The sequence below is a fragment of the Amphiprion ocellaris genome, chromosome 8, assembly GCF_022539595.1.
Source record: "Amphiprion ocellaris isolate individual 3 ecotype Okinawa chromosome 8, ASM2253959v1, whole genome shotgun sequence".
Taxonomy (NCBI): Eukaryota; Metazoa; Chordata; class Actinopteri; family Pomacentridae; genus Amphiprion; species Amphiprion ocellaris.
In genome coordinates, this window is record NC_072773.1 from 36,542,602 (window position 1) to 36,557,818 (window position 15,217).

General features: G+C 39.4%; 1 protein-coding gene across 1 annotated transcript in view; it reads right to left on the reverse strand.

Moving 5' to 3' along the window:
- Positions 1-1,109: 1,109 nt before the first annotated feature.
- kif5aa (kinesin family member 5A, a) overlaps positions 1,110-15,217 on the reverse strand; it is a 33,776-nt gene continuing 19,668 nt past the window's right edge. Inside the window, exons 15-29 of the mRNA XM_023294753.3 lie at positions 14,099-14,245; positions 13,799-13,987; positions 13,057-13,174; positions 12,907-12,968; positions 12,600-12,709; positions 11,973-12,074; positions 10,035-10,095; positions 9,854-9,925; positions 9,304-9,408; positions 8,949-9,165; positions 8,616-8,790; positions 7,502-7,581; positions 7,233-7,272; positions 6,234-6,319; positions 1,110-4,889 (exon numbers count right to left, since the gene is read on the reverse strand). Coding sequence (XP_023150521.1) covers positions 6,241-6,319; positions 7,233-7,272; positions 7,502-7,581; positions 8,616-8,790; positions 8,949-9,165; positions 9,304-9,408; positions 9,854-9,925; positions 10,035-10,095; positions 11,973-12,074; positions 12,600-12,709; positions 12,907-12,968; positions 13,057-13,174; positions 13,799-13,987; positions 14,099-14,245 — 1,557 coding nt within the window. The 3' untranslated portion in view covers positions 1,110-4,889; positions 6,234-6,240. The remainder of the gene's footprint in view (positions 4,890-6,233; positions 6,320-7,232; positions 7,273-7,501; positions 7,582-8,615; positions 8,791-8,948; positions 9,166-9,303; positions 9,409-9,853; positions 9,926-10,034; positions 10,096-11,972; positions 12,075-12,599; positions 12,710-12,906; positions 12,969-13,056; positions 13,175-13,798; positions 13,988-14,098; positions 14,246-15,217) is intronic.

Sequence of the window (15,217 nt, forward strand, 5' to 3'; positions counted from 1 at the left end):
ATTTTGCTCATGTATTACAGCCTCTGCACTGAATAAACATTATTTTCATCAGACTCTGAAGACTGCTTGAAGACTCTTTCTTGATAACTTTTTGAAGACTCCAAGTTTTGATCCAGAATAGATTTTTTGACTACTAGTGTGACAAAGCTGCCTGATGATCACTGGCCTTTAGCAGGCGGACTGAGTCACAGCACCATCCGGGCTTGAACTGGCCTCACCGTGTGCTAAGGACCACTGTCTTGTTGCAGAACAAATACCTTCAGTTCATCTGTTGGTGCCACTGAGCTGAGAGCAGCAGATTCAACTCAGAAAATCTGTGCTTAAAGAGGAGTGACAGTCATCTACATTAGTGGTATAATTCCATTTCCATCCACTAGATGGATCCACTTTCATCACATTCATTCATTCATTCATTCATTTTCTATTTAAACTCAGCATATATTGATGCATGGAAGCTTCATTTACAGTGTAGGAACACAAGCAAGCAACTTGGATAACAAAAGATAATAAAAGGCAAACATATCAATTGGATTTAAAATTTAAAAAGCAAATAAATTAACTTTGAAATAAAGGGTGAAGGGAAATAAACTTCTACAGATAAAAATAAATCAAGCTTTGGAATATTTTGCAGATTATTCCAGGTTAAAGGTGAGTAAAGTGGATTTTCTGAGCTCAGCCTGCAGCAGAAATCCAATCATTTGAGCACGTTTGGTCAAAAATCATATCAGAAAACATCAGTGGAGTAACATAAGGGGGTAAAACATGAGTTAGAGCTTCATAAATAAATAAAATCCAGAGTTTATCTCTTAATTCTGAATATTAAACAGTAAACAAGGGCTATAAAATAGAATCATAATCCGGCACTGAGAGAAAAGTGGCGTCAGAAGAAATGATTTATTCCTACAAAGGAATCTTATTTTTGTCAGAATTATTTTCCTGGTTTGGATAAATGAGATTTAAAAGTCAGCTTCTTATTGATCCAAATCCATATATTTAGTTTTCCTGCAGTGAGGACTAGTTTATCCTTGTTGAACTCTGTCTCAAAAGGCACATTTTCCTCTTTTATCTCACTTCCACTCCCCCACCCCGAGTGATTCCCTCCGACCAACTCCTTTCTATAAGTTTATTGAAGGTTTTACTACAACACAGTGGTTCACATCCAGTACAGCATAGTGATGAGTCTACAGGATATATACAGAAGTAATCATGTCTGACGCTACAGTATAGGCATACAGAAAGAAATCAAACAAACATGTCTCTGAACAAAGCCAGCGTGCACCTTTCTCTCTGCATCTCACGCTGCTATTATCGTACTTACAAGATTAACAATATAGAGCACAAGTATTTTTTAAGATATGTTGAAATCAGACAGATATAGTACACACTCCCCCCATATTCAGGTTTATTACACTTAAAACAGGATGTCAGGTAGAGGGTCTGCAGGGTTGTTCCATGTGGTGGGATGGAAATGTTGTATATGTACAGTATTTTCTGTATTTTCTATTCCTCTGCTGAGCCTTGAAAAGGAGACACTGACCTGATGGGAAAAATCACCACGTTAGAGGAGGAAGACGATGGAGGCGTGAATGTGAAGCCCTGAGATGCCGTTAATGCCAGTGAGAGCGACAGGAAGAGATGGTTCTTTACATCAGGGGTGTCCAACATGAGGCCCGCGGGCCAAAAGCGGTCCTCCAGAGGGTCCAATCCGGCCCTCAAAGTGGAAAAATTCCAGAGAAGACATTAACTGCAGATTGTAAATTAGTAAAACTATAAATTTAAAATCATTTCTAGACCATGACAAGTTGTTTGGATCAGAAACTAAAATACTAGATTGTTCATTGTTTTGTCATTTTGTGTTTCCTTTTTGTCTCGCTTGTGTTTTTTTGTCTTATTTTTGTCATTTTGTGTTTTGCTTTATTCGTTGCTTTGTGTATTGTTTGTGTCCTTTTGTGGTTTTTTGTCTGGCTTGTGTTGTTTGTCTACTTTTTTTGTCATTTTGTTTCTCGCTTTTGTCATTTTTTCCATTTTTCCTTTTTTTTTGCTGCCTTGTAACTTGTTTGTCAATTTTTTTTGGTCTCTTTACTAATTTTATTTTGTGTCATTTGCCTCATTTTTGTCATTTTGTTTCTCATTTTTGTAATATTTTGTCTCTTTTTTTCTGACTTTTGTCGTTTTGATCATTAAGTAAAATCCTCTATGGTTCAGTTCCAGGTGACTGCAATCAGGTCAAAAGGCAATGAAATGAAATTTAAAACGAACTCTTTCTTGCTTGTAAATGTTGTTTGTTTTGCTACATGCTTGAATGCTCATTCGTCCTTTAATTCAGTTCATTTTTCCTTCATCTCCAATCTAAGTCGTGCTGCTTTCCTCTATCCTGATTGGCTGGTCAGGATTCGTAGCAGAAGAACAGCAACACGACCTGGCGACTAGTTTCCCAAACTGGTGGCTGCTCAGCTGGAAACTCACCTCTAAAAACTCTCTAAAACCACCAAATATCATCCTGACAGTCCTAAATATGACTTTAATTATGTTTACAACCAAAATATGAGACATAGACAACGTCACTCGTAAAGTTTAAAACCTTCTGTTACTCTTCTTCTTAAACTTCGTGTCGTCCTGCGGGTCAAAATTGACCCATTTTAAAGTTTGAAAATGTGGGGAAAAAAATATTTTCACAGTGAAACTTCTGATGTCCACATTTTCAACATTTTTGGAAAATCTTTGAACATTTTTTGGTGGAAAAAAAGAAAAGTTAAAAATGTTTCTTAAGAACATTCACCAAAAAATCAACCCAAATCCAGTGATTTTCACTGGATTTGGGTTGATTTTTATGTGAATGTTCTTAAAGAAAATATTACAGATTTTACTGATATATATGGAATCACTGTGGATATTTTTAGGATTTTTTTTGGAAGTTTTTACTCATTTTTTGAAAATATTTACAAGAATTTTCTTGCCAAATTTGGGGGATATTTTTTTTTATATATAAAACTTTTAAGGGAAACTTCCTGAAGGTTTTGCAAATTTTCAGAAATTGGGGGAATTTTTTTGCTCAATTTTTGGATTTTTTTTTCAGACAAAGAAACAATATTTTTTGGGTGCAGACAACAGGAGGGTTAAAGAAACTCTCCCGAGCACCGTTTCCTCTGATCTTATAACACGACAGAGAGAGGAGGTGAATATACTGGCAGGAGAAGATAGCTACAGCAGAGATAGGAGCGTTTAAATCTACTTACAGTTTCTCGAAGCTTTCAGTATAAACTCTGGGATTAGAATAGTGCAGTAGTGGCGTCTAATGAGCAGCTCTAGAGGTAGTAATTACAGATGCTGGATGTTAGTCTGACTGGGAGAGTTCAGTTCTGGTTAAGGCTTGGTAAGTAGACGGACGTTAATAAATGTGAGCATCGTTGATTTACAGCTGCAACTTCACAATGATTCCTCCGTACAGACCGGACTCCCTCGCACGACTCTTCGTCTGTTAAAACAGGGGTGTCCAACATGAGGCCCGTGGGCCAAAAGTGGTTCTCCAGAGGGTTCAATCCGGCCCTCAAAGTGTAAAAATTCCAGAGAAGACATTAACTGCAGATTGTAAATTAGTAAAACTATAAATTTAAAATCATTTCTAGACCATGACAAGTTGTTTAGATCATAAAGTAAAATACTAGATTGTCCTTTTGTTGTTTAGTGTCTCATTTTTGTAATATTTTGTCTCATTTCAGTTGTCTTTTTTGTCTGACTTTTGTCATTTGTCTCATGTTTTTGTCGCTTTGTAACTAATTCGTCTGATCTTTTGTCTCTTTTTTGTTTTGTTTCGTTTTGTTTGTCTCATCTTTTGTAATATTTTGTCTTATTTTTGCTGTTTATTGTCTTTTTTTGTCTGACTTTCCTTGTTTTGATCAACGGAGGCTGAATGTTGTTGAAATTGAACTTATTTTTCTTCAGAAATTTCAGGTTGTTTATGATGTTTTGTAAAAAGATAGTTAATTTAATTTGAACTTTTTTGCACTAAGACAAAGGAACCATTAGGAGTTGTGGTTATTTATAGGTTATTATGCTGTGATTTTACTGGTCCTGATAACTGGAGATCAGACTGGGTTGAATGTGGAACCTGAATGAGTTTGACACCCCTGTATTAAACTAAAAGTTGAGCTTGTTTGTCCTGTCACAACAACCCAGTCCTGGATTCAAATCTGCTCTAAAACAGAAGATCCGAAGCGCTGAGACCGGGATCGGGATCGAGGGGAAACAGGTTTCTCTCTCTGGCATCTGTCGAAGTCCATCAGACTTCAGCGGCAGCATACCTTCTCCGCGCTGGAATCACGACACATGCAAAGGTTTGAAAGCTAACCCGCTAAGCGACATGCACACAGATCTTCTGTTACAAGCTGGTGTTACGCTCTTATTTACGGCGGAGAAAAAGGTCACGTCTGCCTGTAGCATGTCATCCACACGGTGTCCTGGAGGAGGTGTGTGCAGGCGATGGGGACGGTTGCTGGTCAGAAAACCTCTAGCGGAGCGTACGGCGCTAGTATTTACAACATGTGAGTGATCAGGAATGGGGCCCGTCCAGTTTCAGTTCAAACACCACAGGGGGTAATCAACAGCAGGAGGATCCGGTGACAGCGAGGGACCAGAGGGTTGATTTAGTGCTCAGTCATTTAAAAAAAAAAAAACGGTTTAATCGACTTCCTGCACCGATGGAACTGGAAGGGACGGGACTCCAAACCTGAGGGCAAGAGTGGTCACCACAGGAGCAGGAGGGGCTTGATCTAATCAGAAGACTACAGGGCTACAGATCTTCATCTTCATGGTGGTGGAGGGATGGGGGGACGGGCTGCATGCAGATGGGAGGGGAGGGTCCTCGGACAGGTACAGTGTTTGGTCGTCTTCTGCAGAGAGACGGTAAAAACAGAGGAGAGAAACACAGTTAGAACTTATAAATTAACTCTCTAACAACTTAAAACACATTACGGGACAGAAAATTTGCATTTACTGCCAAATATTTTACAATAAAAACATAAACTTGTAGAGTTACCTTCTAGTAAATCTGAGTAACTCGAACCGAAAATGATCCATAATTATGGAAAATTAGTGCAGAATGACATGAAATTTGTCCTAAATGACTTGAAAATTATCCCAAAGACACAAAAATTATCCAAAATTACTCAAAAATTGTCCAAATCAGTCTATAATTGAGGGACTTTGAAGTCCAAGGGATATATCTGCATACATTTTTATTAAAAGTAAAAAACTAATGTTTTTATGTTCATTATGATCATGTCTTTACAAATTCCATAATTATTTATTATGGAAACAATCACTTATTAATAAAAAATTACTGGGTATCACTAAAATATCAACTAAATAACCATCTGAATTTAATAACAACCACCTTCTAATTAGCTAAACAATAATAAAATGAGTTTATTCAGAAATAGTTTGGATTGTGTTCTTTTAGTAAGTTGAGATAATCATGACAGATATTTCTTTTTGGCAATATATCAAAATTTATATGAAAATAACAAACTAAATCACTTTCAGCTAAGTTCCCCATTACAAAAACACCTCTCCAGGAAGTGTGTTAATTCCAGATCACATGACCTGCTCATTTTGGTTCTTTTTTGGTCATTTTCAGACTGTTTTTTGGGCTTTTTAGGTGTTTTGTGGCTGTTTTCAGTCTGTTTGTGGTAATGTTAGGTGTTTTTGTGGTCATTTTGTGTCTTTATATGATAATTATCTGTCTCACTGGGTCATTGTGTTTTTCTGTGGTCATTTTGTGCATTTTTGTGGTCATGTTGTTTCGTTTTGTGGTTGTTTTGTGTGTCTTTGTGCCCATTTTGTTTCTATTTGGTTATTTTCAGTCTGTTCTGTGGGCACTTTAGGTCTTTTTGTGGTCATTTTGTGCCCCTTCTTGGCCGTTTTCAGTCTGTTTGTGGTAATTTTAGGTGTTTTTGTGGTCATTTCATTTCCATTCATACTGTAATGTCTTAAGTCTTGGTGTCAGGTAATAACCTTTCATCCTTCTTAAAGCCATTCGAGCAGTGTTTGCGTTGTAAATTATAGACTTTGTCACTATTTAGCTCTGCTTATTTCTTACAACTGTGAAAATAGTTTGTCATACTTGTGAGGTTAACTTTAGAGACAGTGGAGCTGAAGCAGCATCATGTTGATATCTTTGTTACCAAATACCAACACGCAGTATGAAGTGTGACTGTGTGTACTTCAATCGTTACCATGGCATTAACTTGCAGCGGTCTCCTGCTGAATGATGTAGTGCCTGTTTGAATCGTCCACCTCGCTGCCGCAGTGAACGTCACTCCTGTTGAAGCAGACACACAAACACACAAACACAACACTCTTTATACAACCAACTATATCGGTTTAATTCACCACTGGACACTTCATACAATAACAGTTCTATGAAGTACAGCTGTTGAAATCACATCTAGAAAAGTCCGATATCGGCTTTTTTTGCCGATAACCGATATGCTGATATCATCCAACTCTCAATTTACGATTCCGATATCAACCGATACCGATATCTGTGGGCTATATAACTAATTCTAGGTAATATCACATATCTCCTGAGCACAGGTGTGTGTTCTGCATGTGTACTTTATGTACGGATACCGAATCACGTGACCTAAATATGTAGCGGGCAACGGGAATTGTTCCTTGTATCATTTATGACGGATAAGACCCGGTGGAGTTGTAGGATCGCAATCATGTGATCGTCAGCAGGTAACTGACACAGCGTTCACTTGGTGTCATGGTTACAGCGACGCCATGCCGGCTGCTATATCTGGCAATGGGAATTCCTTAACAAATCTGTGGATCAGGACAATAAGTCGCATCACTGCGAAAATTTAATGAGGTGGTCCTTGTGTCATTTCTGTTTTTGAGTAATGTTTCACACAGACAAACAAACAGATTCACAGACAAACGTACGCCAATCATCACATAACTCCGCTGTTCCTTGGTGGAGTAATTATTAAGTCCTACTCGGACTGGTCCAACCAGAAACCAGTACTTGCAAAAGGTTCTGAGGTTCGTATTGAAGATGTAAAAACCAGCATTGGGGGAATGGATACGCTATCTGCAGTCTGAATGAAAGAGGAACGATGCAAATTTGCAACGATCGGCGTCAAGGGGTTAATGCAGATTTATTCTAATCAAGTTGAAAGTTAAATGAGTTCCAACTGTTTACTTTTACCTGTGACTGACGTCCTCACCTGTTATCATTGATGTCTCTGGTTTCACTGATGCTGTTACCTGTTAGACACAACAAGAGTTTAGTTTTACTGATACTGTTAAAGATTTACTAAAACATATAGAAAACTAAATACATTTGACAAATTAAGAATATTTTAGACATTTTGCATCAATATAAAAGCCCACACTAACTATCTCCTATGTTAAAACACAGCTATGATGGATCTCATTCTGAAAATAGACGTGACACTGATGCACCTCTGCATACAGGACATAGAAATGAACTGACCGTTGTCGATGTTGAGAGGATACGACTCCAGTATGTCTCCGTTATATCTTCCTGCTCTGTAGCCCAGCGCTGTGGAAACTCTGGAAAACACCACAGAAGAAACCAAAACATACAGTCAAAGATCACAGCTGTATGGGACAGTACAAGTGAAGATGAACTGTGAGATCTTGTAATTTAAAAAAATCAGAAGGTAGTCTGAGTGAAAAGGACGTCCAGTGTCAGATCAATACTTCCTGCCAGCTACAGGTTAAATCACATGACCACATGTAGATGGATAACTCCTCCCCATTTGTCCACAATTTTAGTTTTACTCAAATTTGTTTTAATAAATTTTACCAGATCTGAATGGATTCTCTGTTTTGTAGACGAGTCCAGACTCTCCATGACAGTGAAAGTCTGAACCTCGTGCTGTTTTTGGCTGTTTTATCCTTTTTTACCCACTGTGGGTTCATGTTTCACTGCAACATAAAGTCCTGCACCTCTATGGAAACACCACCGTCATGGCTGGAAGTAGAGCAAAGTTATATCGCCATAAATCATATAAAGTTAAAACAAAAGTTGAATTTCTTTGCTCATTAATTTTAACTAAACAGAAAAAGCTTGACATGAACATGCAGAACTTTCATCCAAGTGTTCAATGTTACAAAAACTGAAAAAAATGGTGCCTCTACTAAGAGCTACTAGATATTTTGCTACTTACATTTTTTTTTATCCTTGTGTCCTATGTGCTCTGTGTAAACTCAGCCTGCATTTCAGCCAAAGAGTCTATACATTTTTGCCACGTCACCGTTGATAGCAGCTGAGTCACTGAGGGTTTCACAGTTGCGCTGAGATGGGCAGAATTTTTCATTTTTTACTGAATCTGGTTCCTGTAAACGGCTTATTTTTGGTGAATTTTTAAATGAGACATATAGAATGAATAGATTTTGATGTAATATCATGATTTAAGCTCAGTTATTTTCCTGATGAAACCATAAATAACAAATTCAAGGACTATTGGAAAGTTAAAAATCTGATGTGTTTTTGCAGTTTCTGGTCCCAATAAATGGCCTAATTTTGGTGATTTGCTCTGATTCTGGACTCTGTAACGTCTGAAAGTGAGCAGTGAACATACGTGTTGCTCTGGACAGAGTTGGGGTTGCTGCTGGCACTGGAGGAGCTCTGCTGCGTCATGTTGCTCTGGAACAGGGCGTTGCTGTAGGTGTTGGCATGTTCGGTGGCTCGGATGTAGGTGTAGAACGGGTTGGTGGGAGAGCAAACCGGCAGCTGCTTTGGTCTCACTGGTTTGGCTGGAAGACAGGAGGAAGTAATGTCAGGGGAGATACAGCTGCAAGGAAAGTCTACGAAATATACTGTAAAATAAAAGAAAACTGTCTAAAATGCTGCTTTTCAGATGTTTCACGGACAATCCCAACAAATACATTAATCCAGTTATTGAGCGCAGTACCGATCTGTGCTGCATGGGGGCGCCTCAAGGCGTTCTTGGCCCTCATGGCGTCTTTGATGCGGTCGACCTCCTGCTGGTAGCGGCGGCGGTCCATCATGGCGCCCTCCTTGGCGTCCCTCAGTGCAGTCTCCAGGGCCTTAACTCTCTCAGCAGTAGACCGAAGACGTTTCTCCAGCTTTGGAAGCTCACAGCGCAGATCTGCATTGTCACGAACCAGCTGGAGAAAAGACCAAAACAGAGACGGACGGAGGGTTAGAAATATCAAGAAAAGACATCAGAATCCCACAGTCTTTATGCAGCTCAATCTGTAGACCGTGTAAAAGTCAGAACTGCTCTTCATTCCTGTGTTCCTCACCTGTTTGTGAACCTTTGTAAGTTGGTCCAGGTTATTCTCAAGAAAGGAAATCTTCTGCTTCTGGGTGCAAGACCCCCCGCTATCATCAGGTTCCATTTCGGAACTCTGCAGAGAAAACAAGGAAACGTGACGATGAAAAAACACAACAGACAGTAGGATTATGAGAACAATTGTGAGAAGACCTTAGATACGGAACATGTTTGTTTTACTAGAGATTAAGGACAGTAGGAATGATCTGATCTCAACTTTCTAACAGCTTAGTGATGGAGAACAGTGAGATGTTTCAATCAGTGGACTTTTTTTTAGCAACAAAAGGTAAAAAAGCTGATTTTAGAGAAGAAAATAAGGGTGCTTTCATCAGTATTCTGCATGGTGGGATGCTACCTCCTTGCCTGACCCTTGTGAAGTGAATTTCTTACTGCATGATATGAAAAAGCCCAGGAGATCAGAAGGACTGAGGATGTTGCTGCTGCTCCTTCTGAGGTTTATTCAGGTTACAGATTCTATGATAAACATTTAAACTAATTAAAGAAGAACACATGAGTCTTACTTTTTTAACCCGCGACGTGAGGTCTTGAACGAACAGCTTGCGCAGGTTGTGGAGGGTCTGGAGTTCACGGGCCTGGAGGACGGACAGATGGATAGACAGACAGACGGACAGACGGACAGGAAGTTAAAGGAGACTCTAAATGGTGTCAATAATGATGGAAAGTAGCGTCTGCTGTACTTACGACGGTCTCCTCCAGACCTTTCAAGTCCTGTTTGGTCTGCTCATGGCGCTCATGCAGGAATCTGAAAGAAACAGACAAAGTATTAATAAAAACAGGACAATGTTGGTGTCCAACATGCGGCCCGTGGGCCAAAAGTGGCCCTGAACTAAGATGAGTTTGACAACCTTGTAGGGAGCTTTGAAGTATATTTCTGTTGTTTTGTGCGCCCTCTGCTGGAATTTAGGAGAAGGGCGACTTGATTCGGTCAATTTTGTGCTCTAATCTTATATTCACTGTCTATCACAACCATTTATCCACCAAAGCACTTGTTTTCTGCTTTGCCAAATATAATCTTCATCCCACAAATAAAAAGTTTCAAACATTTGTGAAGATCATGTATATCATGTCAGTCTTGAGCTTCCAGGGATTCCTATAACTCTCAATTTTCTATGAAGGAATAATTGAAACACATGCATCCATGTCACAAAAACAATCCTGCATTTTGGTACTTTCATAGATTTATTATAGGTCTTCTGGATATCTGCTCGGTCCAAAATATATGCACACAATGCCAATATTTGGCCATTTTCACCTCAATCTAGGTGCTTTTAGAAGCAATTTACAAGCTCCTGGTTGTATCTCGGACCATCCTGTTGACAGAATTGGTGCAGTTCTACTAAACTTGTTGGCTTTTTGACACCAACTTGTTTCTTTACCACAGTCCACACTTTCTTGATAGAATTTAGACATTTCTTTTCCACTTTTTATGAGTGTTTGGTGTCACTGTCTCACTGGAACAACCAACTGTATTCTAACAAGTAGGTGATAGCTTTCATTTTCTTCCTGATCATGGCTGTACCATGTACTTTATACTTACAAACATATGATTCTGGGATCTGTAGCTGTTTTGAAATGGCTCCAAGTAACTTTCCTTTACATCAGTGAATTGCCATTTCAGGTCTTGGCTGACCTCAGACTTTAGCCTAGTTTTTATGGCTGAGTCTAATGACTGCATCAAATGGACCTTTTTAAATTGGCTAAGAGGAGTCAGCAGCTGTAGTCGATCCCAATCGCTCACAAGAAGTTAAGAGGCCATGACACTGGAAGAATTTAATTACCACAGCTTTCTACATCAGTGAAACTGATCATTAAAGGTGCTGTTTGTATAATTTTGACCAAGCAGATTTTGTCATATTTCCAGAAAAACTAATGAATCTATGAAGGAACCTAAAGACATGTGTTTATATGAAAATTGTATGTTAAACATTTGTTTAAATACACTGGAACGCACTTCATGTTTAAAATGTTGCTTCAACACCACTGAGTAATACAGAAAACAGGAGGTCCTCGAGTTACATCAGAGTTACGTTCCTACAGATCGATGCCATGTTTAGTTAGCTCACCTCTGATTGGCTGAGAGTCAGCAGTAGAGAGAGCTGGGAACGGTGGCTAATTCTGGAGCTAAGTTATGGGGTTTTTCTAGTTATTCTGCCGTTGGCTACGGCCCACAGTAGCCTGTGTGAAGGTTCAATAAACCAGCAGAGAAGCAGATAAAGTCTCACTCATTCATCACAGAGGGTCTCTACAATATGTTGACCTGTTTTTACTACTTGACCCATGTTGGTTGGTGTTTCCTCCTGTTCCCAGCATTTTATTCTATCTAATTTCACTTCCTTTTCTTCCAAGCATCAGAAGAGTCTGACTTACTCTGGGAGCCATAATGAAGGACAAAAAGTTAGTGAATGTAGCACAATCCAAGGTGGAGTACAACCAGAGAATGGAAACAAAGCCGTCTGATAGTGTGACGACGTATTCATCCACTCTGATTGACAACTAGTTCCACGTAACCAGTTCTGATGTAACGACAAAACGCTGTAGGTCGAGGACGTCGAAAACCGAGGACCTCCTGTATTAAACAAATATCAAAATAAATCTTAAATAAACATCTGCAGCACTTACGACAGCTCCTCCAGGCGTTCGCTCTTGGTGCTGTCCTGACTCTTCAGACGCTCAAAGTCGGCACGAACCTGAGCAAGTTCCAGCTCCAGCTTGGAGTTACGACTGGAGGTAAAAATGTTCAGCGGAAAAAAAGGGAAGATGTTAAAATAAAACAAATACATGAGCAAACTGATGCATTTTAAACACGTAATATCACTTTGCATTACGTAGCAGAATTCATCGCACTGCATGAGTGTGTGACAAAATGTTATAAAATTATAATAATGTTAGGATTAAATGCTCTTTATGATTTCAAACTACTGTATAACTGTGTGACTGTGAACTCAAAGAACCCAACGTACTCAGGAAATTTTGTCTTGAAAGCAGCCGGTTGAAACTGGCTGCTCAGACACTGATAAAACCACTGCGACTTGTTTATGTGCCTGTATAAAAGCTAAACTGTTTCTTTATATTGTCAGTCACTTGCCCAAACATTCACTTTGACTTGAGCGACGACTCTGAGTGTTCTTCTGAGCAAACAGCATTCCGGTGAAGAATTTTCTTCACACAAACAGAACCATTTGAATGTTAATGATTAGTGGCCTCTGTGTGAGTAAAAGGACTGAACTAATGAGGACGAGGACGTACTCGGTGAGTTCATCGATGATCCTCTGCTTCTCGTTGATCTCGTCCCGGAGGCGGGCCAGCTGCTTGTGATGGAGGCCGCGGTGATTCTCACTCTGCTGACGGATCGTTTTCTGGAAATAAAAAACACCAAAAGTCTCGTTCCAGACGCTGACTGATGGGAAACTGCAGAGGAGGAAATGATCTCAGAGTTTTAAAAACTTTCTGTTCAGCAGGGCCGGGAGAATCAAGGCGGTTTATCATGTAAGATTATACAGAAATGACTGAATAGAAACAAAAGTTTGCATCTGTCCCAGTTTGAGCTTCTTACCTTCACATTTCCGTCCTCGGTCTCTCCCTTCTCTCCATCCTTCTCCTCCATGATGGAGTTATCTGACAGACGGAAAACATTCAGTTAGAACCTGCAGAACACTTTGAAGTGATGCTTCTGACAGTTTTCCTCTCTTGTTGAGGACATTACCCTGGTCCTGCAGCTTGGCCAGCTCCTCGCTCAGGGAGTCGTGGCTTTCCTCCAGCAGCCTCTTCTTCTGCTCCACGCTCTGCATGTACTCTGTCAGAGAGCGGATCTTCGCCTCATGCTGCACAAACACAAAACAAAAACACGACCATTCACTTTAGTATGTTCCTCCAGTTTGCCTCTTTCTTTTCTTAACTCCTGCCAACATGCATCTGGCTTCATCCCATCCTGGCTTCCACTGGATCCCTGTTCATTTTAGAATTAATTTAAAGATTTTACTGATCACTTTTAAAGCTTGTCAGGGTCACATTTGTGATCTGTTGACCCCTGATGGTCCTGCTGGCAGCCTCAGGTCCTCAGGTGGATCCTTCTGGTTGTTCTAAAGTCGAGGTTTAAATCTAAAGGTGACCGAGCGTTTTCCATCAAGACCTCCACTTTAGAACGATAAGGCTTGCAGTCAGTAACTTCTTTTAAATCACTTATTAAAACCAACTTTCATAGATTTGCTCTTATGTGAGGTTTACTTTTAGCTTTATTTAGTTTTAGTGTTTTATTCTGTATTGTGTCCTGTTTATTTTAGATGTTCTCTCTGGTTTTATTTGACTTTTAGCTGCCTGGTTTTTTGGTGTGACGTCATCTCTCTGATTCTTTAGATCTCTGACTTTTTGATTTTTAATTTCTGACTAAATAAAGTTATTATGTGTAAACAGCTGTACCTCCTCCCTCTATCTCCCTCCATCCTTACCTGGGAGATGAGCAGCTGGCAGGAGGACAGCTCCCTGCCCGTCTCCTCCATCTTGCGGTGGCATTCCAGCTGCATGTTCTCCAGCTGCCGGCAGCGCTTCACCATGCTCTTCACCTCCGACTTGATCTTACTGATGTAGAGGCGAGCCACGGTGAACTCCTCCTCGATGGCACCGCTGATCTCCACCGGCTGGAGACCGGAGGAAAGATTTAACATCATCATCTCCTCTGGAGCTGGAGGAGGCAGGACGTTCAGCAGGAACATGCACCTCGCTGGGTTTATTTCTGACATCACACTCACCAGCTTGATCTCCCCGTTGCCCACGATGGTGCTGAACTCGCTGAGGTCCCTCATCAGCCCGTTGAGGACGTCGGCGATGCGTTTCCTCTGCTGACCGCTCACTTCCTGCATACGAGACAGTTCTGCTTCCAGCTCCATCAGACTGGCCTGGAGAAAAGAAAGGAAATAAATGATTAGCTCAGCACTAAAACAGGACATTTTCTCTGCCAGAAGATGTTTAATTTGTATCTACATAGGCTTTATAATGCATGAAAATGACAAATTTGTAAAATTCTTGATAGATTTTAATAAAATGCTTAGATTAGGGTTGTGTGTGTGGATGAAATATGCAAAACTATATGATAACTGTGCAGTCACCTCTACATGTCACTTAAATCTGGCTGAATGTGGCTCAACATATAACTGTAGGACTTCTCAGACACAGCTTTAATTTGTTATTTTCCATATAAAAGTTGATATGTTGCCAAAAAAAAAATCTGTCATGATTATCTGAACTTAATAAAAAGAACACAATCCAAACTATTTCTGAATCAGTTCATTTTATTATTGTTTAGCTCATTAGAAGGTGGTTGGTATTAAATTCAGATGGTTAGTTGATATTTTAGGGATATCCAGTCATTTTTATTAAAAAGTGATTGTTTCCATAATAAATAACTATGGAATTTGTAAAGACATGATCATAATGAACATAAAAAACATTAGTTTTTTGTTTTTAATAAAAATGTATGCAGATATATCCAATGGATTTCAGAAGTGCCCCAATTATAGATTGACCTGGACAAGTTTTGAGTCATTTTGGACAATTTTCTTGTCATTTTCAACAAATTTTTGTCAGCTTGGATCTTTTCTCATCATTGTGGATCATTTTTGTGTCTTTGGGATAATTTTCGAGTAATTTAGGACAAATTTCATGTCATTCTGGACTAATTTTCTATAATTATGAATCATTTTCAAGTAATTCTCGAGTAATTTTGGACAATTTTCGAGTAATTTTGGATAGTTTTTGTGTCTTTTTTTTACTCTTAATAAAAGTGTATACAAGATATATCTCATGGACTTCAAAAGTCCCTCAATTATAGATTGACTCGTCAAGAACTAGTAAGAATTTGTTTATTCCAT